Genomic DNA, 15,649 nt, shown 5'->3' on the forward strand with positions numbered 1-15,649 from the left:
TTAAGCTTCTTGTATGTTATATCTTAGCTTCAAGTACCAGATGCTTTAGAAGGAGGCGTGGGAGGCAGATGTTTTGATTATTGACCGTCCCCAAGAGAGATCTTCTCCATCCTGGTAATTTGTGTGATGGCAGCACCAATAACCTCCAGCAGATTCAGAATCTTGATAACTGAGTTTCCTCACTCATTGGGTTCAGGTCCCTCCCGCAAAAAGTTGTGTTCACAGTTCTCTATATTTTGAAACACGGGGAAAAAATCAAATTATCATCCAGCGAGGGGCTTAAGGAGGGGAAGTCAGTAGGCAGAGTGTCCCTGTGGCATGGCTTCAGATTGAGTATTCATGTAATTGGAATTAGACACCTGTTTAAGACAGAATTGAGTTGAGTCACGAAATAAAAAGGAGGCCCCCGCTGTACAGATGGTTAAGCATGTGTATATTGTCAGGTAATTCTTGTAAGACCACTCTGGTGGCTAATATAGGTTAAAGATAAGAATGTTTGTAGGACTGGGGACTGCTTTAGGCTCGTGTTAATGACTGGATGTGATTCTGCTCTTCAGTGTGCCTGCGTTTGTCTGGTTTTGTATGGGGGATGCATTTCCCAGCTGGAGCTGCGTCACACTGTGTGTGGTGGACCTATAAAGGTTCTGATAACCAAATTTTGCTTCTCAAGTCGAAGATCAATATGGGTAATTGATATCCTAAGACATGTTGAAAGCTGACCGTAATTGTTTTCCATAAGTTGGAAGATGAGGGAGGCTTCCAGCACAAATATGCACCCACCTGAAGTGTTCTTCCCCTGTGTGCTTGTTGGTTTGAGGCTCCTTGTGCTTAGAAAAACAAACTCAGCGCTGAGGCTTCTGAGTCTGCATTATAAAATAAAATGGAACATACACTCCCAATGGTAAAATATTATTTGCTAATGTGTTCCAAAAGCTATGCTAGGCAAAAGGCAGTAAAAGTATCTTAAAAAGCTGGATGTAAAACCTAGCAGATGTGCTTTTCTGTTCTGGTGAGAAAAGCACCTATTTACTGGAATGAATGGGAGACTCGAAGGAGGATGTGATGGTTACAATATTTTCTCTTTTGGGAAAGATGAGGTGGAAGAGAAGTTATTAAATGCTTACTTATGCATTTGTAAGTTGGAAAGCATTCTTTTGTTCATGCTTGTAAATGTGATGTGTGCATCTCAAAACTTGCACTGATCAGTAGGGAGAGTTGGCTCTGGTTGGCATTTCTTCTATGGCACAAAGGGAGGGAGCGGGTACAGCTCAGGATCTGACAGCTGTGAGACCTTATTTCTAAATGCTTCCAAACAGCACAGAGAGCAGTCCTATATTTGGAGATGAAACTTTTTCCAGCCATCAAATCAAGCCTTCTGCTCCTGAAATAAGGCAGAACTTAGAGCAAACAAAAGGTTCTAGAACGGATGTAACCCAAAGCTCCGCATTTTTACAGCCCTGTCTTGCACACAGCATTCCCAGTTAAGAGCCCAGCCTGTATTTATGATTTAGTTGCACCCACCTGCACTGTTTTAAACCTCTTGTATTGAACGTTTTAATAGGCTGTCCTTCTTGCTCCAGACATTCCTATTTCCGTGAAATGGGCCATCCCGTAAACGAGGTTTACATTAAATCGGAGCAGCCGTGCAAAGCAGAGCTGTGTGTGCTGCAGTGCCCCGTGCCCTTCAGACCCGAGTCAGCATCACCAGCCCTCATTGCTTCCCGGCACCGCGTGCTCCCAGGGCGTTCTTGGCTCTGCTGTTGGGCTCCAGGAATCGGGGAGCTCTTCGTTTCTCAAATACCGTTGTGTGCTTTCAAAACCACGGCTGCGTGTTTGCATGCGAGCAGCTTGTTTTGTGAAGGCTTAAATGTGAAGTGTTTGTCAACAGGGGCGTTGATTTTTTTCTGGTGCGGTTGTGAATGAAACTCGCTGAGATTGCCGGGCGAAGAGGAAAAGAGGAATTATCCTTTCCCCTCTGATACTGATAATTTTAACCTACGATTTGTTCCCTTGGGAATCTGAAGGATTCGGAACTCTCACGAATTCAAGAGCGAGAACGAAGTGCTTCCATCTCAGTGCCTTCATTGGCCGTAGCCTCACTTTCCTCCTTCACTTTTTTGCCGTAAGAGTGGGAGGAAATAACAGCAGTTTTAAGGTTATGCTTTCAAGGAGTTACGTATACATTGAAGATAATTCTTTCCTTCCTCCTGGGAGCTCCTAAGGCGTGATGAAAGTTGATTCTGGTGCCTAAAACCTCTCGAGGAAGGCGAGCATCTTGCTTTACCGCATCCAAACAGGGCTCACCTGTCCCACTGAGACGGGCGTGCGGCAACGAGAAGAGCCAGAAGGAAACGATCAGCTCTCCCTGAACAGTCGCTTTTTTCCTCCTCTCTTCCTCCTTAGGATGAGGAAGAGGAGCGCTCCGGGCGATTCCCGAATGGGGTCGGGGTTCTCCCGTGGGGGGCTGCGCGGCTCCGTTCCCCCCCGGGCTGCCCTCCCCGAGCCTCGCACTCGCTTCTGCCTCTAAATTCTCTTTGGAGCGAGTTGTGTGCGCGGTGGAGATGGGCTGCTCGAGGCTTTCGTCTATTTAAGAAAAGCTTTCTGTTTGTTCCCCCCCACACCCTCCCCCCAGGCTCTCCTCCGTCCCGCAGTTCGTGGTGCCGTTTACCTGCGGCTTGCCGCTGGAACGGACTCCCTTAAGCGATCCGCAGCCATCTCCGCAGCGGCTGCACCGATGTCAGTGCTGATTTCGCTGGGAGCGCTTACATCGGGAGAGGCTGAGGGATTTGCTTTTTCTGTGTCTAACCCGGCTGCTCGAAGTAGGGATTCCAGACTCGGAGTTCAGGATTTAGAAGTGTTTAAGTGCTGCATTATTGAGATATGTTGCGAAGGAGAGAAACTTTATGTTGGGGTGAAGGAAATCCCCCCCCCACCCCTCCGGGATCGCCCCTTCTCCCCGGTGCGGGGCTGAGCCCACGATCCCTCCCCATCCCGCGGGCACTGCGTGGGGATCCCGGGCTGTCCCACGGCCACAGCCCCGCTGAGCCACTGGGGAACGGCTCCGCTCGTTTGTCCCCGAAGTGCCGAATTCAGGTGACAGCTGTTCGGGGCGAGGGGAGCGCGTCTCCTCTGACCCGCGCCGCTGCCCCCTGACCCGCTATGAATCCCTAAAAGCTCCGCTCCCCCGGGGCCACGGCACACGAGTCCCCATTGTCCCCAAAGCTGGCACGGTCCCGGAGCCCAGCGGGCTTTCCTGAGCATCTCGCTGGGACTGAATGAGCAGTTGCCTTCAATGCGACCGGAGCGCCTCTAAGGCGGTACGGACTCGGCTGTATCGCTGCGAGCGAGAGACTTCGGCTCTTAGGAAACACTTTCTCCTTACGAATACATCAGCCGAGGTTCCACGGCCGCCCCCTCCCATCCCTGCCCCGGCTTCAGGAATTGATGCGGAAACGATCGGGGTGGCTCTGCCAAAAACGCTGCTGGTACCAAGGGGGGGCACTGAGCCGAGGGGACGGACCCGTGCCTGTTGTGGGGTGGCAACAAAAAGTCCCTTCAGTTGTACGTTTTATTCTCTCATACCTTTGTTCGGAATAGACCGACCTCTTTTCCTAAGTTTTAATCTCGGAGCCGTGAAGTGCGGTTTCTCAGCCGCCCTATCGCAGCACCGAACTGCTGCTGCTTTTATTCAGTAATGCCCCTTCTGCTGCCCTGCTCGAAGCGCTCATTGCGCACGGATCGCTTTGGGGAGGTGCGTTCGGGTGGTAAATCTCCTTAACCGAGCCGGCGTGGGATGGATGGGTTCATCTCCTGCCATATCTGTCACTCATGTGGACAGAATAATTCAGTCCCGGCTTCGGGCTGAATTAAGGGTGCGTTTCTATGAAAGCCTTATAGGAAGAGTTTTATTTGTGATGTTTTTTGGTAATTTTTTTTTAGGAGAGCCGTATCAAACGTCACAAAAACTGCATCAGTCTGACACGTGTTACAAAGGTGGCTCTGCGAAATGGAAATGGAAGCAGGAGCTGAAAACACTGCTTGAATTTCGGTCTGAATCTCATCCCGTTATAAAATAAAGCGGGTTGGAGAGGAGCTGCGCATAATGAATGGAAGAAATCCTCGCGCTGTCCCTTTAACTACCGAACATCTGATTCCCTCATCTGGCAGATGGTCTCTGAGCACAGATTTGCATTCATTGTCTTGAAATCTGTTTTCGCGTTGGTGTTATATGGATTTCGGAGGCAGATCTGCGCCCGGATCAGAACACAGAAGGAAAATAGCAGCGAGCCCAAACGGCTTTATAAAGTAAAACCGTAGCGGCCCGCCGTGCAGCCGGCCGGGCCAACTCCGCTTTCCTTTCCCGGGGGACGTTTTCCTCCATCGCTTTCCCGGGAATTGTTCAGGCTCGAGCTGACAGCCCCGTGCGCGGCGAGTGCTGCGGGTGGGGCGGCCTCTCGCGCCCCCTTCCCTTCACTCGGAGCCCCCTCCGACCGTTTCGGGGTGCGTGGCGGTGTCGTTTTCAAATATCGCGCCCGAAAGCCATCAGCCGGCCGCGCCTGCGGCTGCTTTACGATGCCGCTCCTGCGGGGCGCTGCGCTGCGCTGCCCGCTGGGACGCCGCGGTTTCGCCCCGCGCCGGGACGGCCGCGCTCCGGGGGTTGATCGGGGCCGAGCGGCTCGGAACCGCCCTCAGCCCTCCAATCGGAGCGCGACATGCAAATGAGAATCCCTTATATGGCAGCGGGCTCCGCCCCCTTCCCGGCGCGCCCGCTCCCGGCGCTGTAACCCATTCATGGTGCCGGGGCGGGGAGCGGCGGCTCTTCCCGGCGCGGTGTCATCAGCCGCCGCAGCTCCGCTCTCTTTTCTTCCCCAAATCATCCCGAGCCTTTTTTTTTTTTTTTTTTTTTTTTTTTTCTTTTCTTCTTTCCCCTTCTGGATCAGGCAGCGATCAACTCCTTCTCTCAGTGTCTTTCTCGAAACAGGTGATCCTTGTTAACGGCCGTCGGTTTCTGGATGCGGTTCCCTGCGTTTGGAAGATGACGATGCCAGGAGAGACCGAATCGGCGTGACTCACTTTGCGAGAGGAGAAACTTTTTCCCCCATTTGAAGGCACTCAAACACACGCAGCACTTACAGCTGAAGTTGGTTTCAAAGCTGAAGTTCTCTGCTTTCCCGGGATTTGTGTGTCAATTTTCAGAAGCTGCTTACTTTTATTTTTCCTCCTCCCCGATCCCCCCCCGAAGGAAACTGTTGCTCTTTGGAGTAGACTTCTTAAATGTTTGGGATCCAAGATACTTTGGGAAGAGGACCGATTCTGAAAGACAAATCTCTGGGTTCTGAGATGGATTCCGTCAGGTCCTGGGTCAGAAACGTTGGGGTTGTGGATGCAAATGTAGCTGCACAAAGGTAACCGGAGCGGTTTTCTCCCCCTTCTTCCTTCTTTTTTCTTTTCCTTTATTCTCCCCTTTTTCAGCAGCCTTTTCTTTCCTCTCTCTTATTTGCATTTGATATCAAATTGATTTTCTCCCTTTCTGTCCCCCATCCCCCTCTTTCCCCCTCAGACTTCTCTTGTCAGTGAGGGTTCCGGGCAGTGCAGGCAGAGATGGGGACACAGCAGAGCATCAGAACTCCTCAAATCCACTGCAGCTCAGACATCAGACATCGGCTCATCTCCCCCACACCCCCCCCTTGTTTTGCTCTACACAAGAGCAGTGTCAGAGGGAATCTCTTCTTCCAGCGATACCAACGACTCTTTCCCACTTTCCGAGCCATGCAGCAGAATAGGAGCAGCCCAAGTTTAAAGATCAACTCAAACGCAGATCGTCTCCCCCCCCTCCCCCGTCCCATCTTGTTTTACTTAATTCAAGTGCCTGTCGCTACCGTGAGCGCCGGCGAAATGTTAACCCGTGGATGCAGGGAGGGGTAACAGCACGGCATGCCGCGCTCCCACTGCTCACACCCCTCCTGTGCTTTGGCCCTTGGCTTTGTCGTTCAATTATTTCTTCCTCTGGTTCGTTTAGTACTTAGTATCATCCCCCGCGCACCACTTTTTCCCATTTATTTTCTTTTTTTTTTTTTTTTTTAAGCCTCTTCCCACCCAAGTTGGTGCAGGACCGCTGCTCCGCTCTTTTCCCTTTTAGGATGAGATGATAAAAACTCCTTTAACTAACATATATGTCTTTCTCTCATCACTTTCTGGGTGCACAAACGCCGGGAGGGGAAGGCTGAATCAGCCCCCCGAGTACGTTGGGTTTTATTTTATACAGAGGCAAAGCAAAGGGCACGCAGAGCAGCGGATGGGACTCCAAAGCGAGAGAGGGACCTTTCAGAAACAGCCCAGCCACGGCCCGATCCGTGAGCGAGGTTTTCCGAGCACCATGGAGGGAGTTATCGGAGTTTTGTGAATGTCGATAGATGGGTTTAATAAACGGTGTGAGGGGGGGAGACGTTTATTAAACCATCGCCATCCACGGGGAAAGCGAAAGGAAAAGGAAACGGTTCCTTTGGAGCCTCCAATTCGCGGCAGCGGTCGCACAGGGTTGGGGGGGGGGAGCAGCGCTGGGTTATTTTTGAGAGCGGTAACGAACCGAGAAATCAAAGCCCCAAAGTGGGCGCAGTTGTGGCGGATGCGGTGAGTTCACACCGAACCTATTTGGCAATGGAAAAGGCAGGGAAACATCTGCAGTTCTGCGAAAGAGTTGAATGCTTTTTGCCAGCACAGCTCTGGAGGCTGAAAATTGAACAGTTCTGACTCCGGGCTTGTCAGGCTTTAGATTTAACCCGTGCGATCGGTGCTGTGAGATGCTGCTCTGCACCCCTTTGCTCCGTGTTTTGGAGAGGGAGCTGTGACCCATTTCGCTGCCCAACGCAGCTCGCGGTGCTGCGGAGACACAAAAGCGTTTCCAGCATCCCGAGCTGGGAAACATCGCCGCTTTTTCCGCGGTCCGTAGGGAGGATGAGGGAAGGGGCAAATGAACCCAGATCCCCTCTGTTTAAATCTGAAGAGCCGAGCAGCTCTGCGAGGTCCGTCATTAAAGACTTCGTGACAAACTTCGCTGCTGAGCAGAGCAGATGTTGTGCCGGAACGGGCTGCTTCTCTCCGGGGTGTCCTCGGGCGGTCGGTCCGCTCGTAGGAACCGCTTTTAGTCCGTTTGTATTCTGCAGGAGAAGCAAACGAGGCTGGGCTGTGCGGCCATCAGAGCGCCTGGAAGCGCTGTGCTGTCTGTACTTCCCACTTCGGGGGGCAGAAATGTGACAGCCGGGAGGAAAACGGGTAAAGGAGGCAGGAAAGCAGCTATTGCGACCAGCAAGAAAGCAAAGAGTAGAGTTTGGCAGGAAAAGCATTATTGCATCCAGCAAAAAAACCGGGTAGAGCAGAGGCAGGAAAGCAACTATTGCGTCCAGCAATTTTTTGAAATTATTTTTTGCGAATTATTTTTGTCCTCCGAGCGCAGCTCGGATGCTCGGGGCTGCGTGTGCCCCAGTGGCACCGAATGGGGCAGAGCCCTTTCCCGGCGCTGCCTCGGAGCCGCAGCGGAGCGGCTGTTCTCACCTCGCCGGGCATCTCGCACCGCTGGGCTCCGGGGCTCCCCGAGCTCCTCCTGCCCCGTCTGGTGTTGCTCTGCACGACCTCTTTGTTTCTCCCCTCACCCCGTCCCGTGTGTTTCCTCCACAGCGGCGTAGCCCTGTCCAGAGCTCACTTTGAGAAGCAGCCGCCCTCCAACTTGAGGAAATCCAATTTCTTTCACTTCGTTCTGGCGCTCTACGACAGACAAGGGCAGCCCGTGGAAATAGAGAGGACAGCTTTTGTGGACTTTGTAGAAAACGATAAAGTAAGGCTGCTTATCTTTCTTTTCTCTTTAGACTGAATACCTGTTGTACCACCCGGCCGGCTCGTGGGGAAGGGTTCAGGTGTTCGGAAGGGCTGCTGGGGCTGCAAAGCTTTCAAGCCCCCGCAGTGCCAGCAGCACAATGGGAGTTTCCTACATTATCTAAAAACAGGATAAAATTTTTCATTTGGGGAAAGAGGGGCGGGGGGGCGCGGGGGGCACAAATCATTTTTTATTTTGATTAATTCGACCAGAGCAGCCAAGTTTTATTAGTTCCCCAACAGGAGCAGGATGTGACCTGAATTACGTCCTATCATCCACTGTGCTGTGTGCTTCTCAAGGCTCCACAGTCGGTGGCAGGGCTGCAAAGCATTTGCTTTTATGCTTTAAATCCGCACGTGAAGTATTTTGCGTTGCTTCGTGCTGTTGTTTTTATGGTCGCTTTTCTGAGTTGTGGAAAAGACGATTGTGATTGGAAAATGTGCTCAGAGATGTACATCTTCTAGGGAATGAAGGGGGAAAAAGAAAATAAAACACTGTAATGTAACCTGCGGGAAATAAGTATCATAGTGACAGCGCTGGGAAGTAATCGAACACGTTTAAAGCAAGAAAAACCACCGAGCATTTCTGCTATCAATCTGCTTGATGTTAACTGCCTCAAAACGTCCCCTTCATCGTGTGCTGTATTGCCTTGGGAGCTTAATAGCGACTGAGAAAGGAAAAGAAGTTCTTGAACTCCCGCAGAAGGAGATGTCAGCGGTATTTCGTAGTTCCTCCTGGGTCACTCAGGAGGTGAATTTATCCCAATCACTGAATTCACCATTTTAATGCACTTCATTTTGGCTCCCACCGCACTGATCAGCTCTCGCGTTTGTGATGCGCCCGATAAGTTGTTGGAGAATTGAGTTTTGATTCTCTTTCAGGAGCAAGGCAACGAAAAGACCAACAACGGCACGCATTACAAACTGCAGCTCCTGTACAGCAACGGTGAGTTGCGCTCCGCTGCTCCTCCCGCAGGCGATGAACCCAGGCGGGGTTTGCAGGCGCTGCCGCTGTGGTTTCTAAAGGACAGTGGAAATCCATTGGGTTCCCTTCCGTAGCATCCCCTCGTCGTCGGGCTGAGCTCTGCTGTGCGTCGGTGGCTTCGGGGAGGGAAGTGTAGGAAACGAAACCAAGCGGCGTTTAACAGGGCTCTGTCAAAGCGCTGTGTTGTGCTGTGCTGACGGACGTGTCGGCGCTGATCGCTCCTCTCTCGCTGTAGGTGTCAGGACTGAACAGGATCTGTATGTCAGACTCATTGATTCCGTCACCAAGCAGGTGAGCGTGGCTCAAATACCCCCATCCCATTTATCCGGGCTCTTTGCATAATTCTTCCTCTTGTTTGGTTTTGTCTCCTTGGCGTTTTATTTGCTAATAAACTTTTATGTTTTTACGTCATTCTTTTTTTATTTTTTCCCCTCTGTGCATTATAAGCTCCTATCCACTCCTTACCAATATTTCTGTATAAGCTGCCCTCCTGTTCCAAAGGGCTTTTGGGGAAGGCATCTATTTGCAAACCATGGTGAAAAACAGAAAAAAACACCTCTAATTTGGCTGTGATCAGAATGAAGTGATGCCCAAATGCTGCCCACTGACCTCTTGTCTTCATTTTTGTAGCCCATAACTTATGAAGGACAGAACAAGAATCCTGAGATGTGCAGAGTGCTGCTCACTCATGAAGTCATGTGCAGGTAAGATGCTTCTGTTCGTGGCCGGGGATTACACAGATGCTGAAATGGCCTTTCCAATGAACTCATAGGTAGGGTTTGTTTTTATCTTATTATTTGTCAGAGTGATTCCATGTCAAAATACTTCTTATACAAGCCTTTCCTTTGCATTATTTTAACTTATTAAATTAACGTGATCGACATTCTTTAATTTTGCTTAGTTGTTCTCCTTCCCAAAAAATCCATCCAGGCAAGAAAGCTCTCAGCCCAAAACCCAGATCCTTCCTACACTTTGTAAGCCATACTTACAGGGTTTGTATCTTTTAATTATGCATGAAAATTGGGTCTTTTTTAATGTTATAAATTAGAGGGTGACATGAGGATGTTTTTAATATCATTTTTATAACCCTGAAGTTGCCTTACTTCAGTACCTTATATACTTACATCATGCTTCCATGGTAACTTATTACTTACCCTGTTCTCACATCATTAGTTTTTTTTCCAATAAATGTAACAATGCAAACAGTCAATGTTCTTAGATTAAGAACACTATGCAGAATTTAATATATTTTACATGAAATGAAAAGCAAAGCCCATCTTAACCTGCACTGAAGGCGCTTTGTGATGGATGGCACTGGTGGGGTGGTGAGGTCACTGCTCCATGTGCTGCCGGTGGCCACGTTGTAAAATAGTCTCCTGACTATCAGAGATATTAATAGCCTTTAATTTTTTTTTTCAGACTATTTTTTTTATTAGTGACTATTAATAGAGTGGTAATAGCAACATGTTTGGGCGACTTCTTGTTCAGAGAATGTCTCAGCGCTTAAAGGAAGAGGAATAGTTGGTGCAAGTAGAATGAGAATCACATTAAAGCACAGTTCTGTTTTGCTCCCACTATTTCAGATGAGCGTTGTTACTTTCCATCAGCAGTCACACGTTGTGAGATGCACACAGTGTGTGCTCTACATAGAGATGCAGCAGCAAAAATCCACGGGCTGTCGTTACCTTCTGGCACCCCGAGAATTGTGCACATGTTCGTACACTCGTGCTTTCACTGCTTGTGAAAGTCCACTCCGTGGTGGGTGAGTGACAGAGAAGGAACGGCCTTGTTTTGATAGCACAGAAACCCAGCTGCACAAGTTGGCACACTTGGTCTTTATCTGCTTTTCCTCTTTGCAGACAGGTTCTGTTCCAGAACTTACGTTATCTCAGCCGACGCCGTCCCATCAGATGCACTCCTTTAAATGAAAAGGAGTTTCTTTGCCTTCCACGCCTCCTCTCTGTGGTTTCCAAGTGTGAAACTCTGTTCATCTCTTTACACACCTGGCCTGTGCTGGTGCCTGGAAGCACATCCAGGGCTTGATTTCAGCTAGCATCCCAAAACACAAACTGTCATTCAGATTGTACTCAACTTTCCAGCTTGACCAATTAGCCAAGGAAGAATTACAACTCAGGGACGTCCTTTCCACGCGAAGCACTTCTCATTCCGTGTGTTGTGTCCTCACCAAGACGTTCCACTTTAAAGCTCTTGTTTTCCTAAAGCGTGGTGCTGTGAGTCCCAGCAAGGCCTGACCCCATCGCTTTGAATAACGCCCAGGGAACGGATCCAACTCGACTTAAACTTGACATTTTATTTTCTTTCTTTTTAAGTGCGATAATCAAATGTTCCTCATTGTGTGCTGCTTAAGTGGCAGCATCAATTTTTAAAGCCCCAGTTCGGTTTGCAATCGTAACAGTGTATAAAAATTTAATGCACTGTACCCGCTCTGCTGTCCAAATTGATGCCTACTGTTTTTATAAAGAAGGGTCTGTCTGGCTGCCTGCTCCCCTCCTTCCCATCCTTGCTAGTTGAAGGTAGGCTTTTTTTTTTTTTTTGCTATTTTTTCATACTTTTTATATATATTCACAACACAGATCTATTTTTTTGCTGCATAGAGATGAGTGCACCCGAAGCTCCACATCTCCCACTCAGACAGTGACAGATGTGTGCTGAGCAGCAGAGTTGTCTCACTATTGATACGGCTGCGCCGATCTGTCATACCCATTTCATACCCATTGGAAGTTAAGCTCTCAGCTCCCAATAATTAGCGCTTTCCGCGAGAGGGAGAGGTTTTATTACTTATTTATTGGCCGTTCTGAAGGTGGTTTTATTTTTTTCCCCCCCATTTGGGTTATTACAACCTGTTCCTGTTGGGCGCATCTCTCCCAAACGGGCGGTAGATGGAAATCAAAGTAAAAGCTCCCATCTCCCGGAATAACTTTTTTTTCCCGTCCTTTTCTTTTCATTTCTTCTCCCAATTACCAACCCGGAGGAAGCCGGCAAACCCTCCCCTACGCCCTCAATGCTCAGAGGGTTAAAAGGTATTATAATTCGAACAGAAGTAGTCTCAGGGTCTACAGCTGGCTAATAACAGAGCTGCATTGAGCGCAGGCGAGCCCCACAGCTGTGACTTTCGCCACAAGGCTCGGAGCAGACAGCAGCTCTAATCAGCTGGGCCAGGCGGCCGCTGGGGCCCGTGGCTTTATCGGCCAGATGGTGTGAATTTAGACACTTTTGTTATGCAATTGCAGGGAGGAGTTGGGGAGAAGAAAACAAAACAAAGGCCACCATGCTGCGAGCTTATTTGAGTTTGAAATTAGAGACAGATTTTTTTTTTGGGGGGGGGGGGGGGAGAGGGGAGGTTGTTGGGTTGGGAAGTTGAGGGTTGAATTTTAAAAGCATTTTAGTCAAGTTTTTCCCTTGGAGGGGGGGAAGGGTGTAAGTTTGCAAGTTTGCCTGTGACACGGACCCAAGGGGTTGTGGGTCTGGTGCTGCCTGCAAGAGGTTTTTGTTTCTGTTTGCTTGTAGTTTTGTTTTCAGGGCTGTTGGTACTGAAAACCGTAGAGGAAGTTAAATAGGAAAGTGCTGCAATGGAAAATGTGTAGGAAAGAAATCGTTGGCCCTTAATATCCTTGTTTTAAGGAAATGAACACCTCTAGAGTTGTGTCCCTAAAGCAGTGTGGAAGCAGAAGCTGAAGTGTTGGCATATTTCAGCAATAATCTGCTCCAGGATTGTACTGTAGGCTCGATCTTGGACCTACCAGAATTTGGGATTTTTGCCATTGACTGAAATTGGAAGGAGTCAATTCTGTTAGGCAGCACATGTGAAACAAACCCCGTGGAGCTTTGGGAGTTGGGTGCAGCAGTAAAATATTTGGAGATTTGGGATTGAAAGATCTGAGAGGTGCTTCTGCTAAAGCTTCAGGCTCAGACTCCCTTGGTCCTCATGAGCTGCTCTGATGGACCTCTAAATTGGTCCATCGCTGGGAAGGAGCGGCTGCTCTGCATCTTTGTGCTTGTTGTGGCTCCAAAAGTACGGATGGCTCAGAGGTAGCAACGTAGCAAAGATCTGCTATGAGGGTAGTGATAAGAGTGCAGATATCTGCGGAACATTTGGAAAACTTTAGCCATAAGCCGTGGTTTTAGAAGGCAGAAGTTTGAAGTATTACTAAACGTATAGTTCCCAATAACTGTGATAGCTGTGCAATAAGACAAGATGCACTTATTACAGAACCCAGCCCCACTGCACTCTGATCTCACAGAATTCATCCTGAACACTATGCCAACACGTGGCTTAGGGGATGAGAGGACAAATGTGCTGCTGGTTTATTCTGCCCAGACAATGCTGTGGTGTGGGGCTATCAAATATACTTTTGTTACAACCATCTGCATAAGTTCCATGGCTGAAGGATACCTCACGTAGCATTGCTGCAGGCAGAGGAAATGTCTGCTAAAAAAAAAAGTAGAACTCAATATTTTTTGGAAATACTTTCTCTTGTTTTATTGGAGCAGCACAGGAACCAGAAGGCGTTTTGTTCCCAGTGTGATTTCCAATGCATTTTAACACTGGGCATGTCAAAAGTCATGGCAAATTTATGTTCCTCTGAGCTACTGTTTTCTGCTGTCCTTTTAGCACGAAAAAAAAAAGAAGCAATTCTATATAAACAATCATTTGGCAGTGAACTGCATTAAAGATGCACTTAAATAAAGCAAAGTTGAGAGGAGGAGGGATTGGAGATACTTTTAGCTAGTGTGAATTACCATAGGTGCACCGAAGCCGATGGAGCTATGACAATTTACAGCAGCTCCAGGGTCTGCCCCAGGGATTTTTAAATATTTAGCATCTCCTTTTATTTTAAAAGGGCTGGCATCGATGAGTAAGTGCAGGTTTGAGGCAAGGGGAACGTGTAGAGATGTTGGAATGGTTAGAGCTGCTGTTCACATGGCTCCGTTGGATCCCAGCACGCGAATGGGAAGATCCTGCTGCACTGCAACTCGTGGAGAAAACACTCCCACTTGAATAGTTTTCATACCCACAAGAGGTGTGGGTTTTTTTTGTTGTTGTTGTTTTTTTTTTGGTCTGAGTGCTTATTTTAAGTATTCAGAGTTGAATATTCAAGGAAAAGAAAAGCTGCTCTTTCATATTTTATCCCAATTTCAGTGAATTCGAGCATCTTGTCTTAACTCCTCTGCTTGGAGTTGTCTAATGCCTAACGCAGTGCAGTGGGATTTAGGTTGAGTCTGACTCAAGTATTTTGTGAACATACTCAGCACCTATTGTACCACAGTACGAAAAACCAGAAATATTTCTTGGTTCCATAGGTGTACATTTGAAAGACCTCAGCAATGGAAATGCAACCTCAGATTTGATCTGGTAGATCTGAGGCATGTGGGGGTTCAGAACAAATGATTGGATCCTTAAAACTTTAAGGGGTTCTAGTGCTGCTCTAAGACAAATGTTTAAAACAGAGTCATTCAGAGCACAGACTCATTTTTTAATATATATGATAAGTGCAGGGGGCACCATTTGCATCAGTGGATACATCCATGCAAATCAAGCAATGAACTGGCTCTTTGTTAATTTTTTTTAAATTATTATTATTTTTTTTTTTAAAGGAAAGTAAATGCAGCATTCTGTCCCTTCCCTGGATTTACTTTATTTATGTTGCTCTCACCAGAGAGGGTTATCACTTTTATGCAGTCCTGCAGGTGCTGCTCAGTATGAAAGGTGTGTAAATTCAGCATTGATTGGAAGGGCTCATCGCTGAGCCCATGGCAAGGGGATTTACAGACAAAATGCCAACATTAACAAGCTGTTTGGATCCTCAGTGTGATCCAACTGTAATGCTGAAGCTTTTTTTTGGTAAGCATAGATTCTAAAAAGTTTGTAGGTATTCAGTGAACAACAGTTCAGTTATTGAAATGTAAGAAATTATGTTTTCTTACAGTCGGGTTGAAGACCTTTGGATGGATTGATTGTACATAACGTGACATTCATGCCTGTAATGTTGTGTTGACGTCTGTGAATCATTTATAAACCTTCTATAAGTGGTGCCTTAGTGTGACCACTGTGTGTTTGCCTTGGGAATGTTGGAGCAGATGGAGGGGAGCCGACTGCCCAGCTCCAGCCAAACCAACTGGGATTTGGGCACCCAAATTTGGGACGTCTTGTAGCTCTTCTCCCTTCATAATCGTAGCCAGAATTCTCTCAGTTGCTCTTCCAGGTGTACGTTGAGTCCTGAAGCTTCTTGGAGGAGACTTGGAGCTCATTGCTTTGCCTACCAGATGTTGTGGTGGTCTTTCAGTCTTGGTTTTCTTCCTCTCTTTAGTCGGTGCTGCGAGAAGAAGAGTTGTGGCAACAGAAACGAGACTCCATCAGACCCTGTGATCATCGACAGGTAGGAAAGGATTCCTTGTTTTTCCACAAAGTGACTCCTACAGGGCTGTGTGTAGGGACTGATGGTTCTGTCACTGTCTGCTGTTTGGGGATACCTGTGCTTTGTTATCATTAAAACCTGGTCACCTTTGGTCCACCCGGACTTGGACAAAATGGAGTTCAGTTTTCTCAGTTATGTTCCACGTGCACCATTTTTGTTGCAGTTAAGTATCTGTGGGTATATCTGGAGTATTTCCTGCTCACCAGTTACGTGATCCGAACGGATCACGGGGAGGATAAAGCTCGGAGCAGCCTGGCAGCTTCAACAGCATTCTTTCACAACATATTCACAGCAATATTCCCCAAGAAATGCAGGGAGGAAGGAAAGGGTAAAGGCAGACATGCAGCGTGTTAGCAAG

General features: G+C 48.1%; 1 protein-coding gene across 5 annotated transcripts in view; it reads left to right on the forward strand.

The window, feature by feature from the left end:
- Positions 1–15,649, forward strand: part of EBF2 (EBF transcription factor 2) — a 138,969-nt gene that overhangs the window by 12,886 nt on the left and 110,434 nt on the right. For 3 of the 5 annotated variants that reach the window (XM_085242754.1, XM_085242753.1, XM_085242755.1), the window contains exons 2-6: positions 7,675–7,831; positions 8,752–8,815; positions 9,090–9,145; positions 9,485–9,558; positions 15,184–15,252. In XM_085242754.1, the coding sequence (XP_085098880.1) occupies positions 7,675–7,831; positions 8,752–8,815; positions 9,090–9,145; positions 9,485–9,558; positions 15,184–15,252 (420 nt within the window). Of the gene's footprint in view, positions 1–4,738; positions 5,406–7,674; positions 7,832–8,751; positions 8,816–9,089; positions 9,146–9,484; positions 9,559–15,183; positions 15,253–15,649 lie in introns of those variants that run through there. The other 2 variants (XM_085242758.1, XM_085242757.1) reach the window with 2 other exon arrangements.

This window comes from Meleagris gallopavo, chromosome 24 (assembly GCF_905368555.1).
Source record: "Meleagris gallopavo chromosome 24, MGAL_WU_HG_1.1, whole genome shotgun sequence".
Classification (NCBI taxonomy): domain Eukaryota; kingdom Metazoa; phylum Chordata; class Aves; order Galliformes; family Phasianidae; genus Meleagris; species Meleagris gallopavo.